General features: G+C 37.0%; 2 protein-coding genes across 3 annotated transcripts; both read left to right on the top strand.

The window, feature by feature from the left end:
- The first annotated feature begins 12 nt into the window (after positions 1 to 12).
- Positions 13 to 8,499, top strand: LOC117101684. 2 transcript variants are annotated; one of them, XM_033241717.1, is made up of 3 exons: positions 13 to 146; positions 3,797 to 5,926; positions 6,047 to 8,499. In XM_033241717.1, exons 2-3 carry the CDS (start codon positions 3,805 to 3,807, stop codon positions 7,372 to 7,374), a joined length of 3,450 nt encoding a protein of 1,149 aa, XP_033097608.1. In that variant the 5' UTR covers positions 13 to 146; positions 3,797 to 3,804; the 3' UTR covers positions 7,375 to 8,499. The 2 variants fall into 2 exon arrangements, with proteins under 2 accessions (XP_033097608.1, XP_033097607.1); XM_033241716.1 differs by having other exon boundaries at positions 3,797 to 8,499.
- Positions 18 to 24,725, top strand: LOC117101685. Its single transcript, XM_033241718.1, has 2 exons — positions 18 to 142; positions 19,725 to 24,725. The coding sequence occupies exon 2, from the start codon at positions 19,775 to 19,777 to the stop codon at positions 23,324 to 23,326; it is 3,552 nt and encodes a 1,183-aa protein (XP_033097609.1). The 5' UTR covers positions 18 to 142; positions 19,725 to 19,774; the 3' UTR covers positions 23,327 to 24,725.
- Positions 24,726 to 24,848: the final 123 nt, after the last annotated feature.

Below are 24,848 nucleotides of genomic sequence, written 5' to 3'. Positions count from 1 at the left end.
ACACGCTGTTCTCTGCCATCCCACAGCAGTACAGAAAGATCGAATTGGGCCTAGCCAATGGAGGCTTTAGTACCGTTGTCCAGTGCCATTTCTTAACTATTACAACAAGGGCCGAGGCTACGAAGACAGGCATAAACGAGAGGCAGGTAATTATTTCAACTCTCCTGTTTTTCATGGTCTGGGAAAGTGGCGGTCGGTCAGAAACTTTTGCTGGAAGTGGAATTGACCAATAGCAATACCGACCTGGCATTAATATTGGCATTGTTAACTGGCTAATCAAAAGCAGAGGCGGATAAAGAGTGGGGTTCAAAATGTTTCCAAATAAACCCAAAATGAAACGGGTTAGGGGTCAGGGGTCCTCCCCTGGAAAATTTTGATTCCTAAATCATAAATGGCCGGAAATGAGCTTTCCCCACTTCTGAGGAGTCGTTAATTGACCTTTATGTTCTTCAAAATTCAAGGTTTTCTCCTCTTGAAAAAGGTCAGATAATTTAATTATATCTCATTCTTTAAGCCTATAGGCCTATACAGAGAAAAATAAATCAAAAACATAAGGAATATATTATTATATTCCAACAATACGGAGTAGTTGGATGCGTAATATTTCTTCCATCGGTCGATGAAACGAAAGGCCTGAAGAACGCTTTTGTATATAATTTATTATACGACGTCAAATAAAAACCAGTGTGTATGATTTTATTTATTGAATGCTAGTTGGGTTGGGCTTGGTTCACATGAGAGCCCTAGTATCCAGATCAGGAGCTAACTGTTAGCGCTAACCGATCGGGCGTTCTCACGACTAGTCTTTGAAGAACATTTTGGTGGAAAAACTTTTTGAATACGATGCCCCGTTATGGAATTATGATTTTTTAAACATTTCTGTTGGTTATGCACCGCTGATTTGCAATGTTTGTCATCACTTCAAGGTGTCTACCGATTCGTGAAAAAGGCATATTCAGGAAGCATGGGTGGCGGAGGGGTGGGGGGTGTAAAAGACCCCCCCGTCGGGGGAAAAAACCACAGTTCAGCTGGGAAATGGAAAAAAGTATTTCTCTATATTAGTAGGTAGAATCAATTACCTGTACATAAGGATTTTGAGCAATGACCACACCCACTTTTTTTGTGAGGGTTTTCCCTATGAATCCACCACTGATCTGGTAATGAGCTTTCAACATTAAATTTATTTTGCTGCACATTTTGATAAACATTGGCAATGACTTCCGTGCTCAAGACGATTGATAATAAAGCAGTAAAAACCCAGTGGGGGTCGGGTGGGGGGGGGCCGAAGCCCCATGTAACCTTGCACAATCTTGGCATTTTCACTACTAATTTTATTGATCTCGGACACTAAATTAAGTCAAATGTATATGTACTGTATGTAAACTTAATAAAACCAAAAAGTTATGCTCATTTAAATTTGATCAAGTACAGACTGTAAACTAAAGATAAATGATGCTTTGTACCCGGCAGTTGCTTAGTGTAAAAGACTCTGGTCTTTTTGAGGATGGATAATCGTATTCAGTCGCAGGGCCATAAATTAACATATTTTCAGGGGGCTACGTTCCCTGGACTACTTTTGAAAGCGACTTTTTTAGCCACGCCCGATCACGCCACTTTTTTCTCGTTGGGGACATCCTTGGACACCTGTTGAGGAAATCCTGGGGCCGTTACTGCTTTTATTCATTAGCACATGTGGAAAACAGGTAAATAAACAAGCCCTGCGTGGTGCATTACTGGGTAATGAAAGCATACCGATGGCAGTGCGCGTAAAGCACGTCGTTTGTTTACTATTACAACGAGTGTAATGGGCTTGCACTATCTATAACCTTACAATTTGCTACCCTAAACACTACAGACGCAACGAATGGCAAATTATGTATTTGTTGCATATGACTGTATATGCCATTGCAAATTATCATTTATTATTTCATTTATTCATTTATTAGTGTAAAATCTTGATCCATGAGTAACCTTGAAATCAGTGAGTGTTTGTTCATCCGTAGTAACACGGACAAATGATAAATTATCCGTGAGTCTCATGGTCCATCAACTACGTGTATGGCATGTGATGGTTCAATCTGTAAAGTAGATAGGCCATGGTGCAGGTCATGCATCTCATGATGCTGGTGATATAGATTGTTATTTTGATGAAAAGTTGTCAGTAAAGGTATCAAAAAAACTTAACAAGAACAGATTCAAGAGGCATGGGCGTAGATTTTTTCACCATTAACAAATAAATCAGATTTTTCGTGCTTGTCATGGTCTCAGATATGAGTGATTTTAGGAATAGTCTTGCATTTTCGATTTTGTAAATTTAGGCCTGTAGTAGGCCCTACCTAGGCCTTGTACTGTATTTAAATTCAGAAAGTTAGTAGGGCCTGGTCATAAATCAAAAAAATGGTTGATTGCTGATTCCACCCCTCCCCCATGTAAGCGTCTATTTTCCATTCACCTCAACCTCCATCACTCTATCACTGTTTTTTTATTTATTTAAACTTTTTTATTTATTTCTCTTCTGCTCTATGCATATGTCAGGGGCATGAGGTTGAGAAATGATGTTTGGAGGAAGATGAGAAGAGAAAATGAGAGGCATCAGATGGAATTAGTGGGGCATTTATTGTAGGGCCTACATTGTAGCCTTTTTCTTAATATATGAAAAATCCTTTAAAACATGGCATTCTAATTCCAATTAGCAATATTATGTTTGTGGCAAAGGTTTGTCATTAATACTGTAGATACTTATTTTTTTTTTTTTATATTTTATTATCAGACCTACAATTTGACACACCCCCTACTGTGGTCCGCTGTCAATCCTCTCAAGTCGGCTGGGCCTAACATCATAGGCATCATGTGGCAAGCCCATCAATTAGGCGAGTTTGCAAGCAGGCCAGACCGCTTCCTGCCCGCTGGCCAGAATTTGACTCACACACACTACTCTGGCCTGCTGATCCAATCGAGTCGGTTTGTTTGGCCTAGCCAAACAAGACTCGAGTTGGCTCTGTCTGCTGCTTCCAGAAATATGTGAAACATTTTAAAATCTGCATCTTCCGATTAGCACCAAATTTGAGGAGGACCGTGATATATGTAACATTGTCTATATGAAAAATTTGAAGTAATTGTCCAGTTTTTGAGTGATGCGCCAGGAAAGACATACAAACAGAACACATTATTGCAAAACCCTTCACCTCTCCTTCCTCTCCTTCAGAGAGGCGACGGTAATAAATAAGATGTCTTTAACTCTTATATTAATGATGTTAAAGAAATGCTCAAGATACTTGAAAATAAACAGTGAAAAAAGATTTGGAAAAAAGTAGACATTTTTCAAAATTATTAAATTATTGAAATGAATAAAGTTTCAAACCAATACATTGGCATCATTCAGAAACTGTTAATTTGGAAAATTTATTTTTGCTTAGGTCTTCGATGAATAAAGAACAGTTAATGATTAATAAATATTAGTTTTTAAACAAACCCGAAGGGCCTATATACAATAATATAGTAGTATTAGAAAGTGTTTAGTCTGTATGTCAACTAAAAAAATAATATCAAGTGTGTAAAAGTTTCAGGATGATTTGTGTCTTCCCCACCCCCATGCACACATATTCCATTACTTTGGCAAAGTCAAGAATAACAAGAATGCTGGAGAAAGTGAACATCTATTGGTTTGATCAGAAAACATTGATTGGTCTGTTAGTTTGACCTTCTGTTGACCTTTTTGCTGCCAAACAAGTCATGCATTTAGTAGCACTAAGTACCTTTGCGTACGTCCTTACAAAACATAAACCTTCTTTTTCAGGTTGAACGATGGCAGCCAAAGAAGAAAATATACGAAAGAAAAATTATCACCTCGAAAATCTAAAGTGTTCATCATGTTCTCATACATTGACTTTTCCAAAGACATTGTCTTGTGGTCATACACTATGCTCCAGATGTATTCCTGATTCCTTTGAAGATAATGATGGTGTTGTGGTATGCAAAGTTTGTGATGAACCAACAGAGAGACAGAACCTTAATTGTGAACAATACATAACTAGGCTATTAGAGGTAGTAAGAAAGGTTGGGAAAGCTGCCAGCGCACAATGTTACACCTGTGAGGGCCAGGTTGCTGCTGCATTTTCATGTCAAGAATGTGAACAGTTTTACTGTGAAGAGTGCTTGCATGTTCATAACAGAATACCTATATCTAATAACCATAGTTCATCCTCTTTAGATGATTTTTTCTCTGAAGATCAGTTTGATGCCATGAAGTTCCAAATTCGGAGGTGTCCAACACATGATCACCCACTCGAGTTTTATTGTATGGCATGCGATGTTTCAATTTGTAAGTCATGCAATGATCACAAATGTCATGATGTTAATGATATCGATCGTTCTTTTGATGAAAAGTTGTTAGTATTTGAAGGTATCAAAGAAACTTCACAAGAACAGATTCAAGAATTAGAAGGAGCTTGTGAATGCATTCATGATGTCAAAGCAGATTTACAGTTGAATAAAGAAAGTAGTCTAGAAGAAATCTCTGATTATGGCAAGTCCATTGAAAGAGCTGTAAAAGATAGGATGCAAAGCCACAGAAATGAGGTGCATACAAAATATCGTGAAAAGATGAAGTTCATTGCAATGCAAAAGAACGATATTTTAATGATGAAGGAAAATCTTTGTAAAACAAGTCATATTATGATGGAGTTGATAGGATTCAAAAATCCAGCTTTGGTAATGTCTACCGGTAGGCGAATCATGCAGACATTGAGTACACAAAATACTATCAGTGAAATAGATCTTGAACCAGTTATAAACTATCATATGACTATTTCAGATGCAATCAAAGATCTTATTGACAGAATTCAAGTCATTCCTGGCATATATCTGAATGGGTCTGTTGCACAGTATTGTAGACTCAACCCCACTACTGATGTCATTACGTGTGGCCACATTGCAAGATTTCATTTGCTGACAAACAATATCGATGGTAATCCCGTAATGATAGGAGGTGCGGATGTCAGAGCAATTTTTAGGCACCATACAGGAGAACCTGAAATAGAAGCAAATGTTTTTGATAAGCACGATGGCTCATATGAGATTACAGCTCTTTGTCACAGTGCTGGTAAATACTCAGTTGATGCATACGTATTTGATCGACCAATCCCTGACAGTCTTCAATTTACAGCTGTACAGTGGGTAATTTCTGAACAAGTCTATTCCATCCATAAGGGTCAAAAACTCCAAGTGCAACTCCAAGCTATGGACGATGTTGGCAACATTATTGATAACACACTGGAGGATATATCTGCAGATATAATCTCACCAACTGATGAAATTAAAAAGCTTGATGTCATCTATGATGCTGGCATATGTAAGGTGGAGCTGACCACACTGCTCAATGCAAAGGGTAACTGGAAAATTAATTTTTACGATCCTAATGAAGTTACTAAAGTTGATGTCCATGTGTTTGAATGGAATGTTGATGTTGTTAATGTCATCAAAAAGCAACATCAACAATTTGAGATAAACTTGATAGCATCAAGTGGGACAGCAGATATAAAGCCAACAAAAGAACCAAAGATGTTAGTTTCATTGGTAGATCCTGAAGGTACTTCCAAATCAGTTCGTGCAGTGATGATTGATGAAAGAATTTTATATCGTGTCACATTAGAATGTGATAGATTGGGCATGTGGTTAATAAATGCCACTGTATTTGACTGTCCTCTTCAACAAGTCAATATTAACGTAATTGAGTGGATTGTTGATGCTGACATGTCCCATTTGGCATGTGGAGATCATTTTGTGTTCAAACTCTGGGCATGTGATGTACATGAAAATGTAGTAGAAAATAGTAACGCTATTGTCAAATCACAAGCTAGAAGTCCTTTGGGTGAAGTTGTTGACCTCTCAGTGGAACTTATGGATAATGGTGTCTACATTATCGAAGGTAATCTAGATATTGTAGGTCAGTGGTCTTTGGAAGTTAATGTTGATGATGAGGATTTGATACCAATTGAGACTGTGGTATTTCAGTGGAATTTAGATGCAGATGTTGTTGTCCTTTCAGTTGGTGAGATATTCCATGCAAAATTGATTGCAGTCGACTCTAATCAACAGACTGTGAGTGAAGCCAGAGTAAATATAGATGCATTTCTGGACAGTGTTACAGGGCGGCATGCATTTGATGTCCTGGACAATGCAGATGGCTCATATACAATTACTGGACAGTGTTTTGAGGTTGGAGTCTGGAAGCTACAGATCCTTCTCAATGAAGATTTGTATACTATGCTTGACCTCCAGGTCGTTGATTGGACTGTTGATGCTGATAGCACGACCATGTCTGTTGGTCAGACATTTAGCATTACGTTAAGTTCAGTAGATGAAAATGGGGAAAGAGTGACCAATGGCCGTGGTGACATAACAACGTACCTGCGAAATCCAAACCAGAAGTATAGAAAGACAGATATTACCAATTTAGACAATGGATCATATGAAATTAGCGGAATGTGCAACATCAGTGGTATGTGGGTTCTTGGAATTCGTGTTTATGGTGAACCACCATCTGACTTTGAGGTATCAATTGAGGTTGTCAAAGAAGGATATGTGATGTCAGTAGATACTCGCAAATTATGGCTGGACAAGATGTCAGGTGATATTGCATGTTTGGTATGGTACACAGATAACATTCTATTGGTCAGCAACAACACAAATGAAATAATCATGATTACTAAGATTGGGGATTTTGTATCAAGACTATGTCTAGATGGTAACCGAAAAATAGGCTGCATATGTCCTTGTTACGATGGGAGGATAGTTCTGCTAGACCAGGGCAAAAAAGAAGTACTTGTCCTTCCTAGATTTGGTGAAGATATTTCCTGCACATTTAGCAATGACATGCTAAAATCGCCTTTCAGTGCCACTGTTGACAAAAATTACATTTTTGTTGTTGATAATTCCAAACACTGTGTGATGAAGTTTAGTTTTTCTGGGCAACTGATCAAGAGCATAGGTCTAGAGAAAAACAGATATGGGCAGTTGAAGCGGCCATGGTTTGCTGTAACCAGTACTGATGGCAACCTGTTAGTCTCAGACAATGGCAACAATTGCATCCAGATGTACAATATTGATGGTGTGTTTGTCAAGACCCTGGTGGGATCCGGTAGGAATGATGGATCGATCGTTTTGCCTCGTGGCTTGTCGGTTGGCCATAATGGGAATGTATTTGTTGCTAGTGATCATAAGTTGCAACTGTTTGATGGAGATGGCAACTTCATCAGCAGTATCCTAGAAAACCCAACTGTGAATCCACATGGAATTGCAGTGGTATCGCGTGTACCGAGACAGATTGCGATTACACAATCAGACAGTAGCAGTTTTGAATTGTATAACTATTAAATAGCTTGTGCCCTTTAGTGTTCCTCCTGCACCAGCTGATAATCCTCCACCTGTGACTGGCTCCTGTAGTGCAGTGCAAATCCCAATATTTGGGATGTATTTTACACATAAGTGTAGCAATACTGTGCAAAGACTATACGTACAGTATGTATATAAAGCTCTATGTTCACACTAGCAAATTTTATGTGACACATTTGTGTGATGTGTCCATATATGGGAATGATGATGTCATATTACACCCAGTTATGGGCTTATCACATTTTCTAGTTGCATAAAATGTGATAGTGTTAGCAGAGGTTTAGTTGACATTTTAATAATACCCTAATTATCATAGTTTTTGTAAATTATTTTAGTTTTTGAAATGCTTGTGATAGAGCCACATGCTCTGAGTTAGCCTTCACATGAAGCCTCCTATTGGTCTATTTCATTTGTTTGTTTTTATTATTATTTTTTTTTTTGTAGAGTTTTTGTAGTTGATTAGAAATTTGATAGTATGGTATCCACACACAATTTAGCAACTAGCTGATTAATTGATCTGAAATCTGGTAATATACAGGAATTATGATAGACCTATCACTTGATTTTTCCATCATTTTGTACATGATAGTGCTTAACTATGAAATGTTTTATGATTTATCAGTGAATGTGCAAAAGTTAAATACAACTAGGTACACGCACAATTTAGCAGCAAGCACAGAAACGAATTTGAGACCATTTTTTATAAATTGTTAAGGCAGTGAGTAAGGGTGTACTGTATTTATTTTTTTTTTAAATTGTTTGTATTGTTCTTGGGGGTGTATTGTTGCATACCCCCTCCACCCCACATACAAGTCAGAGGCTCCCCAGACACCCTCCTACCAGAAATTTGCTGAGCAAAAAAAATTACATACTGTACTAAAAAGTTACCAGCTTACTCTCCCTCTCTTAATTCAAGTCCCTCTCTAAACTCTGCACCCCTCCCATCAGCACCTCCATGTCAATGCTGTACTTCTAAATACAGGACGTTTAGTAAGTCTCTTGTAAATAATGTTTAAAGAAGAATTGAAGACTTTTTTTTTGTCAAATTTGGATTGAATTTCAAAGTATTTGTTTTTTGGAAAATAAAAGTTACAAGGAATAACGAAATGAGAATTCTTCAATCATTGATTAACAAATGTACAGACATATAACTTGTTTATACAGTATAGCAATAACTAAACAATAGCAGCTTAGTTATAATGCAAGAAAAACTTGGCTCTAGAAGTCGGTGGAGTATGAATAATAATTTTTTTTTTAGTCACCTTTATTTATCATTCATTAATAAAACTATAAACAGGATACAATATTGAATCACAAGACAGGAACAACACAAACAAAAACACATCAAGGAACAATTTGAAAGCAATTGACAATTAGCCAGTAAAACACCTGTTCGTGCTATGGTACCATGAATGTTTCAATATGCCAGTTACGTCTTTTAAATGTGTGCCATTCTCGATTCAGTTTCGCACCAAACATTTTTTCCTGCCATGCCGCTTTCAATATGTGGCACAACAAATACCAAACATGCTTTGATTCTCTATGTCTGATTGCGTGTCATCAGACACAATTTCTGTATTTCCCCTTTGTGGTAGCATTAATTTTAGCATTTCATAATTTGTAATAAGCGTGGAAAGCCTTCGAAATAGTTATCAAGTGCACTCCATACTGTATCTTTAACATTTTGAGGAATAAACACACACTTTTTATTTCACTAATATTAACGGTTAGTATAGGATACCATACTAGCGTTATTACACGTGACACTGCCAATATTACCGTATTTATTCGAATCAACTCCCGGGGGAGTTTTATTTTTGTCGAGAAGGGTTTGTGAGGGGGAGTTAATAGGTGTATTCAAGAGAGGCGTTTATTATTATTTGTTATGTTAAAAAAAGATACCGGTACTTACCTATACCTAAATTAACTTCTCTCAATTACACTGTAAATGTGGAACACATATTTACCTACAAAATGTTTATTGCATGATCATAAAGACACACTGATTCCAAACCGGTTAGAAAATGTAAATTTGCTAAATTAGAACGTTAATGGGACGTTTTGAGAATGATGCTGCTTCTATTAGTCTTGTTTACGACAGAGGGACTTGAGCTCTTTCCCCTTGCCCCCTCCCCGCTGGCGCCGGCACTGGATGCACAGCGAAAGATTGAAACCCCGACCTCGAGAGGTTGGAAAACCAAACCGTTTCCGCTGCGTCAAAACTACTCAGCGTTTATTCGAGAGGCGAAATGGCACGTTTATTTAAAACTGAGCCGTCTATTCGAGTATATACGGTAGGTAAAACAAAGCACAGTATCATTGCAGCAATAGCAGCGTTTCCCGTTTATTTTCTGTTGACAGGCTATAATATACCAACAACAGTTGCTCAACTGACACCAAGAACATGTGAGTATAGGCGTATTTATGGTCTTAAAAAAGCAAAAGTTATTTTGTTGAATATATATATATATATATATATATTCAACATAATGTATAGAGAAATTGTGTACTCCTTATATGGATAAAAAACATTTAATTAAAGTCTAATCTAAATCATCCTAACAATGAGCCACAGACGATGACCGTCATAGGCCTACTTGAAAAAGATATGAATAAAGAATAAATGAACAATAAAAGAATACGCCTAATATTAACCTAATGACAATAGACTTAAATAATAATATTGATAATAATATTGATATTGGTAATGTAAATGATGAAGAAGATAAACTAATGACCGAAAACATTAGTCCGTGGGAAATGCCAAGGTCAACCACTAGTCCTGCTGATGACCTCCATACTGCTTCCTACGCCGTTCTTGACTTCTGGTATCGTAGTAAGAACATTAATGATAGATGAACTTTTAAGTCTTAAAACTCCTCACCTGATCTTGATGATGTTGGTGTCCGACCACATCAATAAAACCGACCACATCACTAAAACCGAGTTTGCCGAATGCCTTTTACCGACCTAGAAATATGAAAACCCAGTTCGTGGGTAGAAGTTCGAAGAGTTGCAGCCGCATTGACCTTGAAGTTACATGAAGCGGAAAATGCAAATCTGAATTCTTATTAATTTGTTTATTTTGGGAATTTCCCAGATTATAGGACTATTCGCGGTTTGGTAATTGGAGGGTGTTTTGACTCATACGCCGTTAAAGAACAGCTAGGGATTCTATCAAACCAACAGTGACAGGACAAATAATTTCGGTTGCATTCAAATCAAAAGTAAGGCCTGAAATAATAATCAAGCATATACAGTAAATTATTTATAGTTATTTATTTTAATATAATAATATGGTGGTAGGCCCCAACTGGTAGGCCTCTATCATAGACGACATGACGCATGTGCAAAGCTTCAAATTGACGTAATCACGTCGTAGCCCACATAGTCAACGTGCAACTCCCTAATTTTACAGGATTGGATGTCGGTGTGACAGTGCTTGGCCCGAATATTGGTAAAGCATGCTTAAATAAAAACGGTCGAATAGTACAGTGGTGGCGCCAGGATTTTCCCGACGATATGGGAGGTGATGTTCACAAAAGAGATTGTTCCTGCCCAGAGCGATGAAAATAAAATAGGCATGTTTAGCTGTTGTAACCTTACTATAAAACAAAAATGATGTTTTTTGTGCGAAAGCAAAGCATAATATGATCAAACCATGATTCACGACAGTGGCGTAACGTACGTGTACTCATGGGGTGGGAGTTACCAATATCCAATACTGTAATACAAATACTTGTCTGGTGTGCTTTCATACCGGAAATTCCCCAATTCCCCAGTTTATAAAGGACCACGGGCCCCTCCTAGTTCCTATGCCTACCCCTGCTGATTATGGTTTAGTACGTGACACACAGACAGTGGCGTCGAGATGGGGGGTCGGGGGTCGCTTTCCCAAATCTCCATAGCGCCCGAGCCCAAGCCAAGATGAGAACTTTGTTGTACGTCAGAACAAACTACATTATGGTTTTATGGGCGTCTTTCTCAGTCTTTCTGTATTTTTATTACTAGATGAATAATCTCCCAGTTGAATAGTCCTGGGGGACTATTCTTCTAGTAATAGTCCCCCAGGGCAATAGTCCACCCATTGCTCTCCCATTCCAAACCAGATGCAAAGTGGTATGTATATACGTGTATTATATATTATTATCGTTTATTCATCAGATTATTCTGATACATCTACATTGCAAAAAAATAATCACATAGAATCATATTCACGTATGTGGGTTTGGACAAATAGGGTCTTAGGAGGAGACTTAATTTGGGGAGCGGCCGAGTGGGGTCCCAAGTGAAGGGGGGGGGGGCATGTGAGGTGTTGCCCCGGGGCCCTTACTGGCTCTCGATGCCACTGCACACAGAAATAGAACTGATGATAACAATAAATGCAGTTTCTTCAACCCTCATTCAAAATGTCGTTTTATAAGTCAATTGGGAGTGAAGATAATGCTGACATGCAAAAAAGGTCCCCAACTTTCTCGCCCCCGGGTCTCATGACTCGTCGTTCTGACACTGATTAATGGGATCTGCCATTTTGTGGTAGCTGGGTCAATCATGATATTTGCTTGAGATACTGTCTAGACGTTGGGGTTTTCAATGAGAAAAACGATTACAGCCCATTAAAATGATGATGATTGGTTTTGTCACTGTATAAGTGAAGTTATTTAAAAATTGAAAAATACTATACTATACTTTAATAGGAATGTATCTTGCTTAAGCTATCCCGTCTTAATTTATAATTCCCCTTTCCAAAGGCTAGTGGGGGAGGGGGAGGGGGCCAGTTACCCGGCGGGGAAAGTTCCCCTCGGTCGGGAAGAAAAAACAATTCGTCGGGAAAAGAAAACAGATGTATGTATTTTGTACATAGGCTATTAGTAGACTCTAAAATCGATTACAGGAAATAAACATTTGAAACCTATAAATTGTCATAGTTTTCGGGGACCTCGCCCCCGGAACACTTCAAAGAATTTTAAGCGACGCCGCCCGACCACGCCCACTATTCTCTTGTCGGGGACATCCTGGCGCCACCCCTGTTTTCCCTCAAAATATTTTGTATCGTCGTTATTGTTTTGTATTGTAAATGTTGGTTGAATAAATAAATAAAATGAACACAGACATACAGTCGAGTGGAGGGGTCAATCATGATATTTGCTTGAGATACTGTCTAGACGTTGGGGTTTTCAATGAGAAAAACGATTACAGCCCATTAAAATGATGATGATTGGTTTTGTCACTGTATAAGTGAAGTTATTTAAAAATTGAAAAATACTATACTATACTTTAATAGGAATGTATCTTGCTTAAGCTATCCCGTCTTAATTTATAATTCCCCTTTCCAAAGGCTAGTGGGGGAGGGGGAGGGGGCCAGTTACCCGGCGGGGAAAGTTCCCCTCGGTCGGGAAGAAAAAACAATTCGTCGGGAAAAGAAAACAGATGTATGTATTTTGTACATAGGCTATTAGTAGACTCTAAAATCGATTACAGGAAATAAACATTTGAAACCTATAAATTGTCATAGTTTTCGGGGACCTCGCCCCCGGAACACTTCAAAGAATTTTAAGCGACGCCGCCCGACCCCGCCCACTATTCTCTTGTCGGGGACATCCTGGCGCCACCCCTGTTTTCCCTCAAAATATTTTGTATCGTCGTTATTGTTTTGTATTGCAAATGTTGGTTGAATAAATAAATAAAATGAACCCAGACATGCAGTGGAGTGGAGGTCATTTGTCAGGCTAGGCCTACGTGGAAACATTACAATGTTCCGTTGTTGCAAATTGAATTTATGTCGTTTCCTGCTAGGCCTTTTACATTGACCTTGCAAGAGCATTCGGTTAGCAGAACAAAAAAACGTGGGAAAGTGTTATGATTTTTATTTATTGATCAAGAACGGGTGGTGGGGTGGGGGATAGGTGATAAACAGGCCCGTATCCAGGGGGTGGGGTGGTTTATGGTTCGGGAGAATCCCCTTTTCTAGCAACCCCCCCCCCCCAACCTCTTTAAATCGACCCAACTAATGCACTACAGACCCACAGAGACACAGACGTTTTCAAACATATCTGCTTTTATAGCATTATTTTTACCCATAACGCACAAAAATCCTCTTGCTTTGGGGGTTTCACCGACCCCACCAGGACTTGACTGTGGACTTCACGCCCAGAAACCCCCCCCCCCCCTGGAACAACCTGGCTACGGGCCTGATAAAGTCACGTAATTTGCAAAAGGTAGATGATCACAATGCTAAGCGCAAACAGTACCGTATATACTATGTGAGTTTATAATTAGTTACTGATATGACCCTAGTTAATCTTCAACATTTCATGATTTCAATTACAGTACAATTTTGTTTATATTGGGACCAGTAAAATTGTGCTCAGGCTCTGCATTTTTTTTGCCGATTTCAGGCTCAAAATATTCTTATTTTGTTCATACTTTACACACTTCTCAAAGACAGAAAAATTATTATTGTGTAGCATTATATTACTGTACTGCATTATAGAGGGTATTACATAGTCGCACCTACTGCATTAATGGAGTATATTTAATTTTGATATAACCTTTTTAAACATTAATATTTTACTGTAGGTGACTAGCCGGATTTGTTGTTTTTTTGTTTGTTTGTTTGTTTGTTTTTTTAAATATAAACCTCATTTGATATTTTACCCCAGCATCAATGTTTTTATTTTGTGCTTATATTTTATAGCAATTTCTGCCTCGGTGTTTTTATAGAAAAGTGTAGTTGAATTTATGTGAGCAATAATGACTTCAATCAAAACACTGTACAGTAATGCTAAAAATGTTCCGTATTTCCCTATAAAGGATAGGCCCTTGCATATTAACATTATAGCTAATATTACTCTTGCTGATAGTGATCTTGTAAGTAGTTTACAATTTAGACAGTTTTTGTAGGCCGCACTACTTAATTGTCTAGACATCAGACGCCAGTCAGTGTAGAGATCCATTGTTACAATCGCTTCAGTAAATAAATGTACTGTAATGGTAATTAAGTAGCGCATAATACGTGATCTGTATGCGCTGTACAGAAAACAAAACATGTTGTGTAAACACCAGGAATTATTAAAATATAGGTCTATATATACTTTGGATACACATCTAGATGTGTATAAGAGACAGCATGTGAGGTGTTGCCCCGGGGCCCTTACTGGCTCTCGACGCCACTGCACTGTGACAAGAAAAATATTTGAGACAATTACCATCAGTTTAGGTACGGTAACTTTAATTGAATGTATTTCCGATGAATTACGTTTTACAGTATATATATGTATATATTTATATCGGCCTATATAAATGCGTATATATGTGTATATATATGTATATGTATATATATTTAGGCCTATATATATGTGTGTGTATATATAGTGTATATATTTATATATATAGTGTGTATATATAGTGTATATGTATAGTGTATATATGTATATATATGTGTATATATATATGTCTATATATATGTGTATGTGTGTAGATGTGTTTTGAGAGGATAAAGTAAAAAATTGCAATAGACACATCATAAATGTGAACAAAGACCACAAAAGGGCTGTAAACTCGCATCACCATCGCATCGAGAAAAAGGGCCAAATGGACAGTATAACATGTAATATGAGCAAAATGTGATTATGTCATAAATATAAAGTATTACCTTTAATCTAACTATTTTTGAAGTTTGGGTTCAATATTTCAACTCTAAACCCTAAAATTTAGTAATTTTATGAAGGCCATTCTACGAGAAACGTATATAAATTCACCAACTTTTAAGCCGCCATACTTCGCTTCCAAACAACTTATTCACCTACACAAAATTCAGAAAAGATTTGGAAAACAATCCTCTTGCCCTCAAGCAGAGAAGCGGATCAGAAATGAAGTAGATTGCGGTTGAGTACATAAAACTAGTTGTGGTTATTGAAACTTTAAACAAATATTGACGCCAACAGAACATTCATCTGCACTATTTTCAGCGATGTGAAACTAAAACGTATTGATGAAATATATTTACACAACGTCATTCAAATCAACAAAATAAAAATAAGTTAAACAGCTTTAAAGAACCAAACAATAACGTGCGTGTCGACATTACAATTGCTTTAGAAATATATCTTCAAAAGTAATTTTCTAGAGCATAGCACCATGGTACGGACTATCTTTAATACTTTTGAAAACCACGGCACACTTTTAAAATTCACTGCACACTTTATGAACCCACGCCACACTTTCAAAATTTACGGCAACAACCCTTGAAATATCACGCCAAACTTTCAAAATCACAACTTCCGCCGTGGAAAGTACAACTTCCTCCGTGAGGTTCATGGCGGAAGTGACTGTCTCACGGCGGAAGTGATAGAATTTTAAATTCTTAAAAATTTTGGCCGTCAGTGGGAACATGGGAGTTGCTAAAATACAACCACTTCAGCCTGGGCTACATATGTCGGACTAGGAGACCTAGCCAATGCCCAGTCCAGCTACCCGGTCACACCGTAGCCTAGGCCTCATTCTCTTTCACGTTAAGCTAGGCCTATGCAGAATATGACCCTGACCTAGGCCCCTTCTCTCTATACTGAATTGTAGCCTACTGAATTATTAATTAATATTATTAATAAATAACTTTTATGCAATTACAATACAGACATGGGAAAAGTTAATATCATTAATTATTATTAACTTTCCATCACCCCTTTCTAGAATATAGGCCTATGCCATGGCAATTTTGTTTAAAAGCAATGAAACAAAATGATAAATCTTAATCTCAGCAATCACACATAAACATAAAATTCATAGACTGAGTATTTTATTGTAGTAGCCCGTGAAGTATCCTGATTAGGCCATTATTGTTTTTTTCTCCTATGATTACGGCCTCCCTACCCATAAAATAAGCCAAGCTATAGGCCTCTAATTACTTTAATGTTTACATAGACGATATTCCAGGGATCCTAATTTAAAATAAAAACTAAACAAAACAAAAACAAAAAACAGGGACATAGACTAGCTAACTTATTATTTTGTCTTACTGTCTGTACGGTACTGTATTTTGCTATGCCGTGTGATTACCAGCCCCCCCCCCCCACCTTTGTTTTTAAAACTAAAACAACCACTGCTTGGGTATTTACCCAAAGTCTTGGGTATTTTGATTTGGTCTTGGGTATTCCGTTCAAATCCTTGGGTATTTTATTTTTTCTGAGAAAATTAAATATTTTTGTCATAGAGGAAGAATTAAGAAGTAACAAAGTATATTTCAGTCTATTCAAGTAAGCAAAACTCAACGAAGTGCACATAACATTGTTAATTGACTGTTAATTGCTAATTGCATGGGTTCAGAATTGTTTATTTGTGATTTGCGTTGCCATTGACCTTATCTAATTAATGCATTACATAATAAAACTTGATCACTGATCTACTGATAACACGGGCCGACTGAGGGCGTATTTTCTATCCGTTTATATTTATTTATTTATTTGGATATACACTTTTGAAACAGTGGCACACTTCAAAAGAAGAAGGTGCATCCATGAAAACAAAAACATACTTAGACTAAAAATGATAAAACCAAATACAAAAAAATTACCAAGCATAAGAAAACTTACAGAACTAATAATTAAGGTTCTTCCCCTCCCTAACATAAATAATGTAATACAAAATGCACCATAACCCTATATTCAAAACAATTACAAATTACACAGCTAAAATTTAAAAACTACACACAAGTACACAATAAATTTCCCCTTCCCACACGTGCTTCCCCGCTTATTTGCGGTGAAAGGCCTATACAAACAATTACAATATAAAAATTGGTTTATAAATTGAGCTAAAAGGGAAACTATACATGCAAAAACACGTATTTTTCAAATTTTAATGCATTTCAGGAAGCTTGTGTAATTTTGGGCAATTTTTGCTGAATCTTGGGTAATTTCGACCCAGTCATTGGGTATATCAAAAATTGTGAGTGGTCACGCTGAAAACAACCACTTCAGCCGAGGGAGCGTGGCTACTTATGGTTACGACATGACAAGCATAATTTCAGCTGTACTATGTAGGGCCTATTAATTTATTCCTAATCTGCAAGACGAAGAGTGGGCCCTGGTAAACACGAAGTTCAGGCTTATGATCGTTTTTATTTTTGTACTGATTTTTAAAAAAAAAATTGCCATAGCTGTATTCAAGAAGAAAAGGGATGACGGAAAGCTAATAAATAATAATTCAATTAAATATTACCTTTCTCATAATTATGTCATTGTACTTTAATTGTATAAAAGTTATTTATTAAATAATAATTAATATTCAGTACAGGATTCTCCAGTAGCCAGGCCTAGAGAAGGTGCCTAGGCCAGGGTCTTACAACAGATTCTGCATAGTCCAAGCAATTTTTTTTTTTAAATCAGTCAAAAAATAAAAACTATCATAAGTCTAAACTTCATGTTTACCAGGGCCCGGACTCTTTGTCTTGAAGATTAGGAATAAATTATTACGTAGTACAGCTGAAATTATGCGTCGCCAGTTTGCCCTTTCATAATCATCATGCGTGAGTGTATTTATGTGTGATTGCTGAAGATAGGATTTATCATATTTATTGTTTCATTGCTTTTAAACAAAATTGCAATGGCTATATTAGGCCTACCATGCTAGAAGAAAGGGGTGAAGGAAAGTTAATAATAGTTAATGATATTAACTTTCCCTATGTCTGTATTGTAATGTACTGTAATTGCATAAAGTTATTTATTAGCCAGGCATAGAGAGAAGGGACCTAGGCCAGGGGTCATACTCTGCATAGGCCTATCTTAACGTGAAAGAGAATGAGGTGGCCTATACTACAGTGTGACCGGGTAGTTGGACTGGGCATTGGCTAGGTCTCCTAGTCTTATGTAGCCCAGGCTGAAGTGGTTGTGTTTAGCAACTCCCATGTTCCCACCGGCGGCCAAAAGTTTTAAGAATTTAAATTTCTCTCACTTCCGCCGTGAGACAATCACTTCGTCCGCCGTGAACCTCACGGCGGAAGTTGTACTTTCCACGGCGGAAGTTGTGATTTTGAAAGTTTGACGTGACATTTCAAAAGTTGTTGCCGTGAATTTTGAAAGTGTGTGCCGTGGGTTTATAAAGTGTGCAGTGAATTTTGAAAGTGTACCGTGGTTTTTAAAAGTGTGCAGTGAATTTTGAAAGTATGTCGTGACTTTTTGAATTGTGCCGTGTGGTTTCGAAAGTTGTTGCCGTGAATTTCGAAAATGTGGCCGTGACATTTCGAAAGTTGTTGCCGTGACACTTTATGGGCCACCGTAGATTTTTGCGTTATCGTGTATAGTGAAAAATCGATTAATCTAACGAATTTTCCACTGGGTGACTATCAGGTTAGCCGGTGACTTTTATTTATAGGCGGTTATGGTTGGTTTCTATCAGAGCACGGGTCACAAACCTATAGTAGAAGGAGTCAATTAGAAATTGTACAGCATTTAAATCAACTCCAAACTCCCTGTTTCGCTTTAATGTGTTATTGCAAAAAAGTGACATGCCTCTTCAAAGTTGACTATAACTATCACATACGGTAGCGTGGGACAGCAAAACGATTTATAACATGCCATGTTAAATTTGTATTGTAATTTGCGTGAAAAAAAAAATCACGCTTAGGCCTATGTGTTTTAACTATTGTAGGCCTATTAGGTATATGTATAACGTGTGCTGACGTATATTTACATATTTTAGAAGTATTCATTTTGAGTGATCCCAGGAAAGAATTTGTATTGGCTAGCATGAACAAGCTTTAAAATGTTAACACCGTGTTGAAAAGGGGAAGCCACAGCTCCCACAGCTCCCACAGCTCCCCCTCCCCAGAATACGTCCCTGATAGGCCTACGTATTTTTTTTCAATTAATCTAACCCCAAAAAGAAAAGGGGTCGGGGGACTCTAAAATTGATTAAAGAAGCCTTTGAAACGTCGGGCGTGCTCGAAATATTCGAAATAAAAAATTATCTTATGTCTATTATGTCAACGTATACGACTCTACTTTGTGCATTCGTACTCATTTTATATAATCAAGACATACGTGGAACCTACAAACATTATATGTATATGTATGTATATATATATGTATATGTATGTATATATATGTATGTATATGTATATATGTATGTATATGTATATATGTATGTATATGTATATATGTACTGTCAATAATTGATTGATTGATTGATTGATGCGCATTACAAGTATTCTATACAGTACTTATTTCGAAAATTGGCAAACTTGCATGAACCATTTGCATGGTACAATGTAAAATAATATTATTTGGTATACAATCCTTCAGAAAAATAGGTTTTTCTGTTTTCATTTTTTTCAGAAAGTTCGTGCGTCTAGTTGCTAAAACAAGAAATCTATGCTGTAATAACAATGGATAGAAACAAAAGTCGACTGACATGCCCAACATGTAACGATGTATTCAAAAACCCAAGAACTTTAAGTTGTGGACACACGTTTTGCTCAAGATGTATTTCAAATTCACCAGAATACCATGATGAAATGGATGTCTGCACCATATGTGATAGACATACAAGCCCTGAACATTTGGAGTGTGCACCATACGTACGACACCTTTTGAAAGTGTTTAAGACGCTCAAGCAGGCTGCAGATGGCCCAAGGTGTCCTTCTTGCACCAGCGAAGTAATTTCTACATCCCATTGTGTAGACTGTGATGAATTTTATTGTCAGGGATGTTTGAAGATTCACAACAAGATTCCTTCAACATGCAAACATACAACCTGTTCATTAAAGGAGTTGCTAACTAAAGATCAGTTTGCTGTTAAGGAAGCAGAAGTAATAAATTGCTCATCTCATGTTCTTCCGATTGAACTTTACTGCATCACATGTGAGCAATCGATGTGTAAGGCATGTACCGGCCATGATTTCCATGACGTTGAAGACATTAAGGCATCATTTCAACACTTAGTGAACCAGGCTGAGCAAGTAAAAGAACTGACAGAAGCAAACATCATAAAAGTGGACAAAGCCTTATCAGAGATTGAAGAAGTAGAACACTTTTTAGAAAAGAACAAAAAAACGTGTCTTGATAGTTTGGCTGACATTGAACCTATACTGTTGAGTGAGGTAAATCAAGTAATACAAAGTATTAAGAACCAACTAGAAGCAGAGTATGAGAGTAAGGTATCGCAAGCAGATACACAAGTTATGCATCTGTCTAAATCTGGAAAAAACCTGACCAAATCTTTAGAAATTATGGACCACTTGACTGAAGTTGACAACCCAGCGTTAGTTATGGATGCCTGCGCTAAGATTGTACGCACATTGCAGTCGGAGAATGACAAGGCAAATAGCCTTGAACCAGTCATTAACCAGCACATGAGAGTTTCATTAGCAGATGATAACTTGATTGACAATCTCCAGATAGTGCCTGACATTGTGTGCCTGAATGATTCGATTGCAAGAAAGTGTAAGCTCTATGCTGTCACTAGTGATATCATTACGTGTGGTCGTATGTCAAAATTTTATTTACAGACCAACGACATCGATGGAAATGCCGTAACAATAGGAGGCGCCGATGTCAGAGCTATTTTCAAACATCATACAGGGAAACAGGTAGAAGCAGATGTATTGGACAGGAATGATGGCTCATATGATATCATAGCTTCTTGTAATGATAATGGAAAATACTCAGTTAAAGTCTATGTATTTAATCTACAAATTCCTGACGTGCCCGAGATCACAGTGGTTCGCTGGGTAACACCCAAAAACGACTATGTCGTATCTAAGGGAGAACAATTCTATATAAATCTCCAAGCCACTGATGATTGTGGCATCATTTTTCCAAATGTTCAGGATAATTTTATCGCAGACCTGATCTCCCCGACTGATGATATCATCAATCTGAACGTCTTACGTGGTGATGGCTCATATGAGGTCAAAACTACACTGCTAGGTGAACCAGGTCACTGGAAGATTTCATTCCGAAATGAAATTGAGAATATTACTTGTGTTGATATCTACATGTTGGATTGGTGTTTTGACATAACAGATACAATTAAACAACTTGAGCAATGTTTTCAGATAACTGTCGTAGCAACCACTGCATCTCCTTTACGCGATCCAGAAAATGAACCAGCGATGGACATAGCATTGGAAAATCCAGACGGGCACGCAAACACACTACGCGCAGTAAAAATAGACAAAAGAACGTATCGATTAACTTTAAAGTGTGATAGTTTAGGGGAATGGCTCGTAAGGGCAAGTGTATTTAACTGGCCTCTTCAGAGAGTTCATATTAACATAATAGAGTGGACTGTTGATGCTCTGTCCTCCCTAACATGCGGAGAAGATTTTGATTTCAGGGTCCAGGCATCTGACGTACACGGAAATATAGTACATACTAACACAGCATTGAAATCACAGGTAATGAGTCCCACAGGTCAGGTTGTAGACCTCCAAGTGAAGCCATTAGACTGGGGTGTGTTCGTTATCAAAGGTAATTTCAATATCGTTGGTTTGTGGTCATTGAAAGTTATTGCTGATGAAATGGTAATTTCACCTATTCACAGTATCAATGTCTTCAAATGGAAGTTGGATGATGATTACATTGTCCTTACACGGGGTGAACCATTTCAGAGACAGCTAATAGCTATCGACTCTAATGGAGAGACAGTTGGTGAAGCTAAAGGAAACTTTACGGCTGTTTTAAACAGTAACAGTTTCGAGGATAATAAAGTTGATGTAATGAATACATCAAAGGGATTTTATTACGTCAAAGGGAAATGCTTTGAGGTCGGGATTTGGAAGTTACAAATTATGATTAATGCAGATACAATCATTGCGGCATTGGATATACATGTTATTGATTGGGCGGTTGACAAAGGTCTTATCAAATTGTCAGTTGGACAAACATTTAAGACTATAGTATCAGCAATTAATGCTGAAGGACACAAAATTGTGGTTGAAAAACAAGACGTTTGTGGAATTCTTCGAAATCCGAAAGATCAACAAAGGAAATCTGAAACTGTTAAACTCGATGACGGTTCTTACCTTGTGACTGGTGTGTGCAATGTTGCCGGTTTGTGGACCCTAGATATCGCCGTTAATGGGTACATAATCCGTGACATAGAAGTACTAATTGATGCTGTTAAAGAGGAAGCTATTAAACATATTGAGACAAAGTCGCTTTGGGGAAACAATAACCCAGGAAATCTCACCGGCTTAGCAAGCTATTCATGCGGCAGTGTTCTTCTTTGCAACAATTCTAATGAGATCCTTCAGATAACTACTACTGGTACATTCCTGACAAGGATTTTTCTCCAAGATGAACAACGCCAGATAAGTTGCATTTGTTCTTGTAAAGATGGCAGGATTGTCCTTTTAGACAAGGCAAAACGTGAAATACTTGTTCTTCCCCGATTTGGTCAAGGCATTTCCAGCACATTTGGTAGCACAGAATTAATATTGCCATTCAGTGTTACCGTCGACGAAAACACTAATCACATTTTTGTCGTTGATCATTTTAAAAGTTGTGTGTTCAAGTACAGTTTTTCTGGAGATTTAATAAAGATCATAGTCTCTGGTAAATCTGCTGGAGAATTAAAGCAACCAACGTTTGCAGTAATCAATATCGATGGAAACCTGTTGATTTCAGACAATGACAACTGTAGCATACAAATTTTTGACAATGATGGCGAATTTATTAGGTCATGGAAATACACAAAAAGTAAAGGATTCATGGTTATGCCACGGCGTCTTCTGATTCATCAAGATGGCAAAATGGTTATCACAGGTGATCATGACCTTCAGCTGCTGGACGAAAATGGTAGCCATATGAAGACAATTCATGAGAACATCAATAGATTGATGAACCCACATGGTATTGCACTAACTTCAGAAATGCCAAGGCAAGTGGCATTTTTCGGCTTGGGTTCTAGTAAACTGTTAGTGAAACATTACTAAATACGTTATTAAAAACGTGTCAATACGGTGTTCTGAAGTACCATTGTAGTTTGTAAAAGAACAGTCCGTAAAAAGTGCGATTATAATAGTCTAATGTACAATATGTCAATGAACGGCATTCCAGAATAATTAGGAGACAGTGTTTCTTTTGTTTCAATGATTATTCAAGTGCCTTCATGATAATTTAAAAAAAAAAGAAGAAAAACCGGAATAGTAATTTGTACGAACATTAAAATTATTTTGTTTAAAAGAAGAGTAAATTCAATGATTTAGTTGATTTGAGTTTTTTTATTTTTTTATTTTATGAGGCATATCAAAGTTTTAATTAATTGTAGAAGAGGGCAGTATAAGAGTTATAATACCTTGCGAATGACGTTTCAACAAAGTTAGGAATGACTACAGTAGTACGATTGTTATACTTTTCATCCAGGTTTTAATTGATTACCATAAGAAGACCAAATTGAATTCGTTCGTGTTATCAACACTGTAAGGCTCTGTTTACACTATCAAATTTTGTATGTCCATATTTTTTTTTTGTAATATGACGTCATGCCCATATATGGGCACATCACACAATGCTTCAACTTACTAGTGTTCCTATGATTCCTATTGATTTAATCAATCAAAGCTCAATGGTGATACTGTAAAACCTCTAATATAAATCCTGGGTCACTATTGTTAAGAATAAATTAGATATTAGACAATAATAACCCACCCATTTTTCTTGTGCCAACACCACATGTAACTATTTAAGTTACTCAAAACAAATCGCTGGTAGGCGTTATTTTTACATCGATTTATTGTTGAAGAAACAAAAGCCACATGTAAAGCAAAATGTTGATTTCATTGTCAATTTGTAATTCTGTATTTTTTAGGCAGTCAAATATTAACACCACTACATTAGCGTAATGGGTCATTATTAAAGATGAACATTATAAAGTGCTGATAAAGTCAATAGTAGAGTACTGGGTTTCTATTAGAAGTTTTACGGTATCAGTGTTAATTGTGTTATATTTCAACATAGTTTTAAGAAATGTACAGTATGAAGAACTTACAGTGTTTTATAATGATTTACGTTAGGCCTAATGTTCTCTCTGTCTTGCTACGTAGTTCTAGATATAAAAAATATTGAAGATGAACTTTTAAGATGGGTTGCAATTAAAGCATGTGTCAGCAATACATAACTGGGTTTCTACTTTACAGTATCAGCATGGACCTAGGGTACATGGTATCAGTAATAATAATTGTGTTATATTTCAAGACAAGGTTTTATGGCACAGTAGAAATGTACAGTATGAAGGATTTATTATGTATTTTTAATAATTTACGTTAATATTATCTCTGTGTTGCTATACGTTGTTGCAGACTTAATTAAAAAAAATGTTAGTTAACCAGTCAACATCGGATTTATTGTGTGTTTTATTCACATACTCACTACCTGCATGAGACGTAAATGATTGCTAATAATCTTGATTACATATTTAGTGTACGATATATGAATTATATAACAAATGTTAATTAT

The sequence above is a fragment of the Anneissia japonica genome, unplaced genomic scaffold (assembly GCF_011630105.1).
Source record: "Anneissia japonica isolate Jap-2015-1 unplaced genomic scaffold, ASM1163010v1 scaffold180_len884964_cov147, whole genome shotgun sequence".
Lineage (NCBI taxonomy): Eukaryota > Metazoa > Echinodermata > Crinoidea > Comatulida > Comatulidae > Anneissia > Anneissia japonica.
The sequence above is the reverse complement of the archived record's forward strand: the minus strand, read 5'-3'. Positions and strand labels throughout refer to the sequence as shown.

What these genes read in the sequence shown, in the direction of transcription:
- LOC117101685 (XM_033241718.1), top strand. Translation starts at nt 19,775, where the DNA reads ATGGATAGAAACAAAAGTCGACTGACATGCCCAACATGTAACGATGTA.
- LOC117101684 (XM_033241716.1), top strand. Translation starts at nt 3,805, where the DNA reads ATGGCAGCCAAAGAAGAAAATATACGAAAGAAAAATTATCACCTCGAA.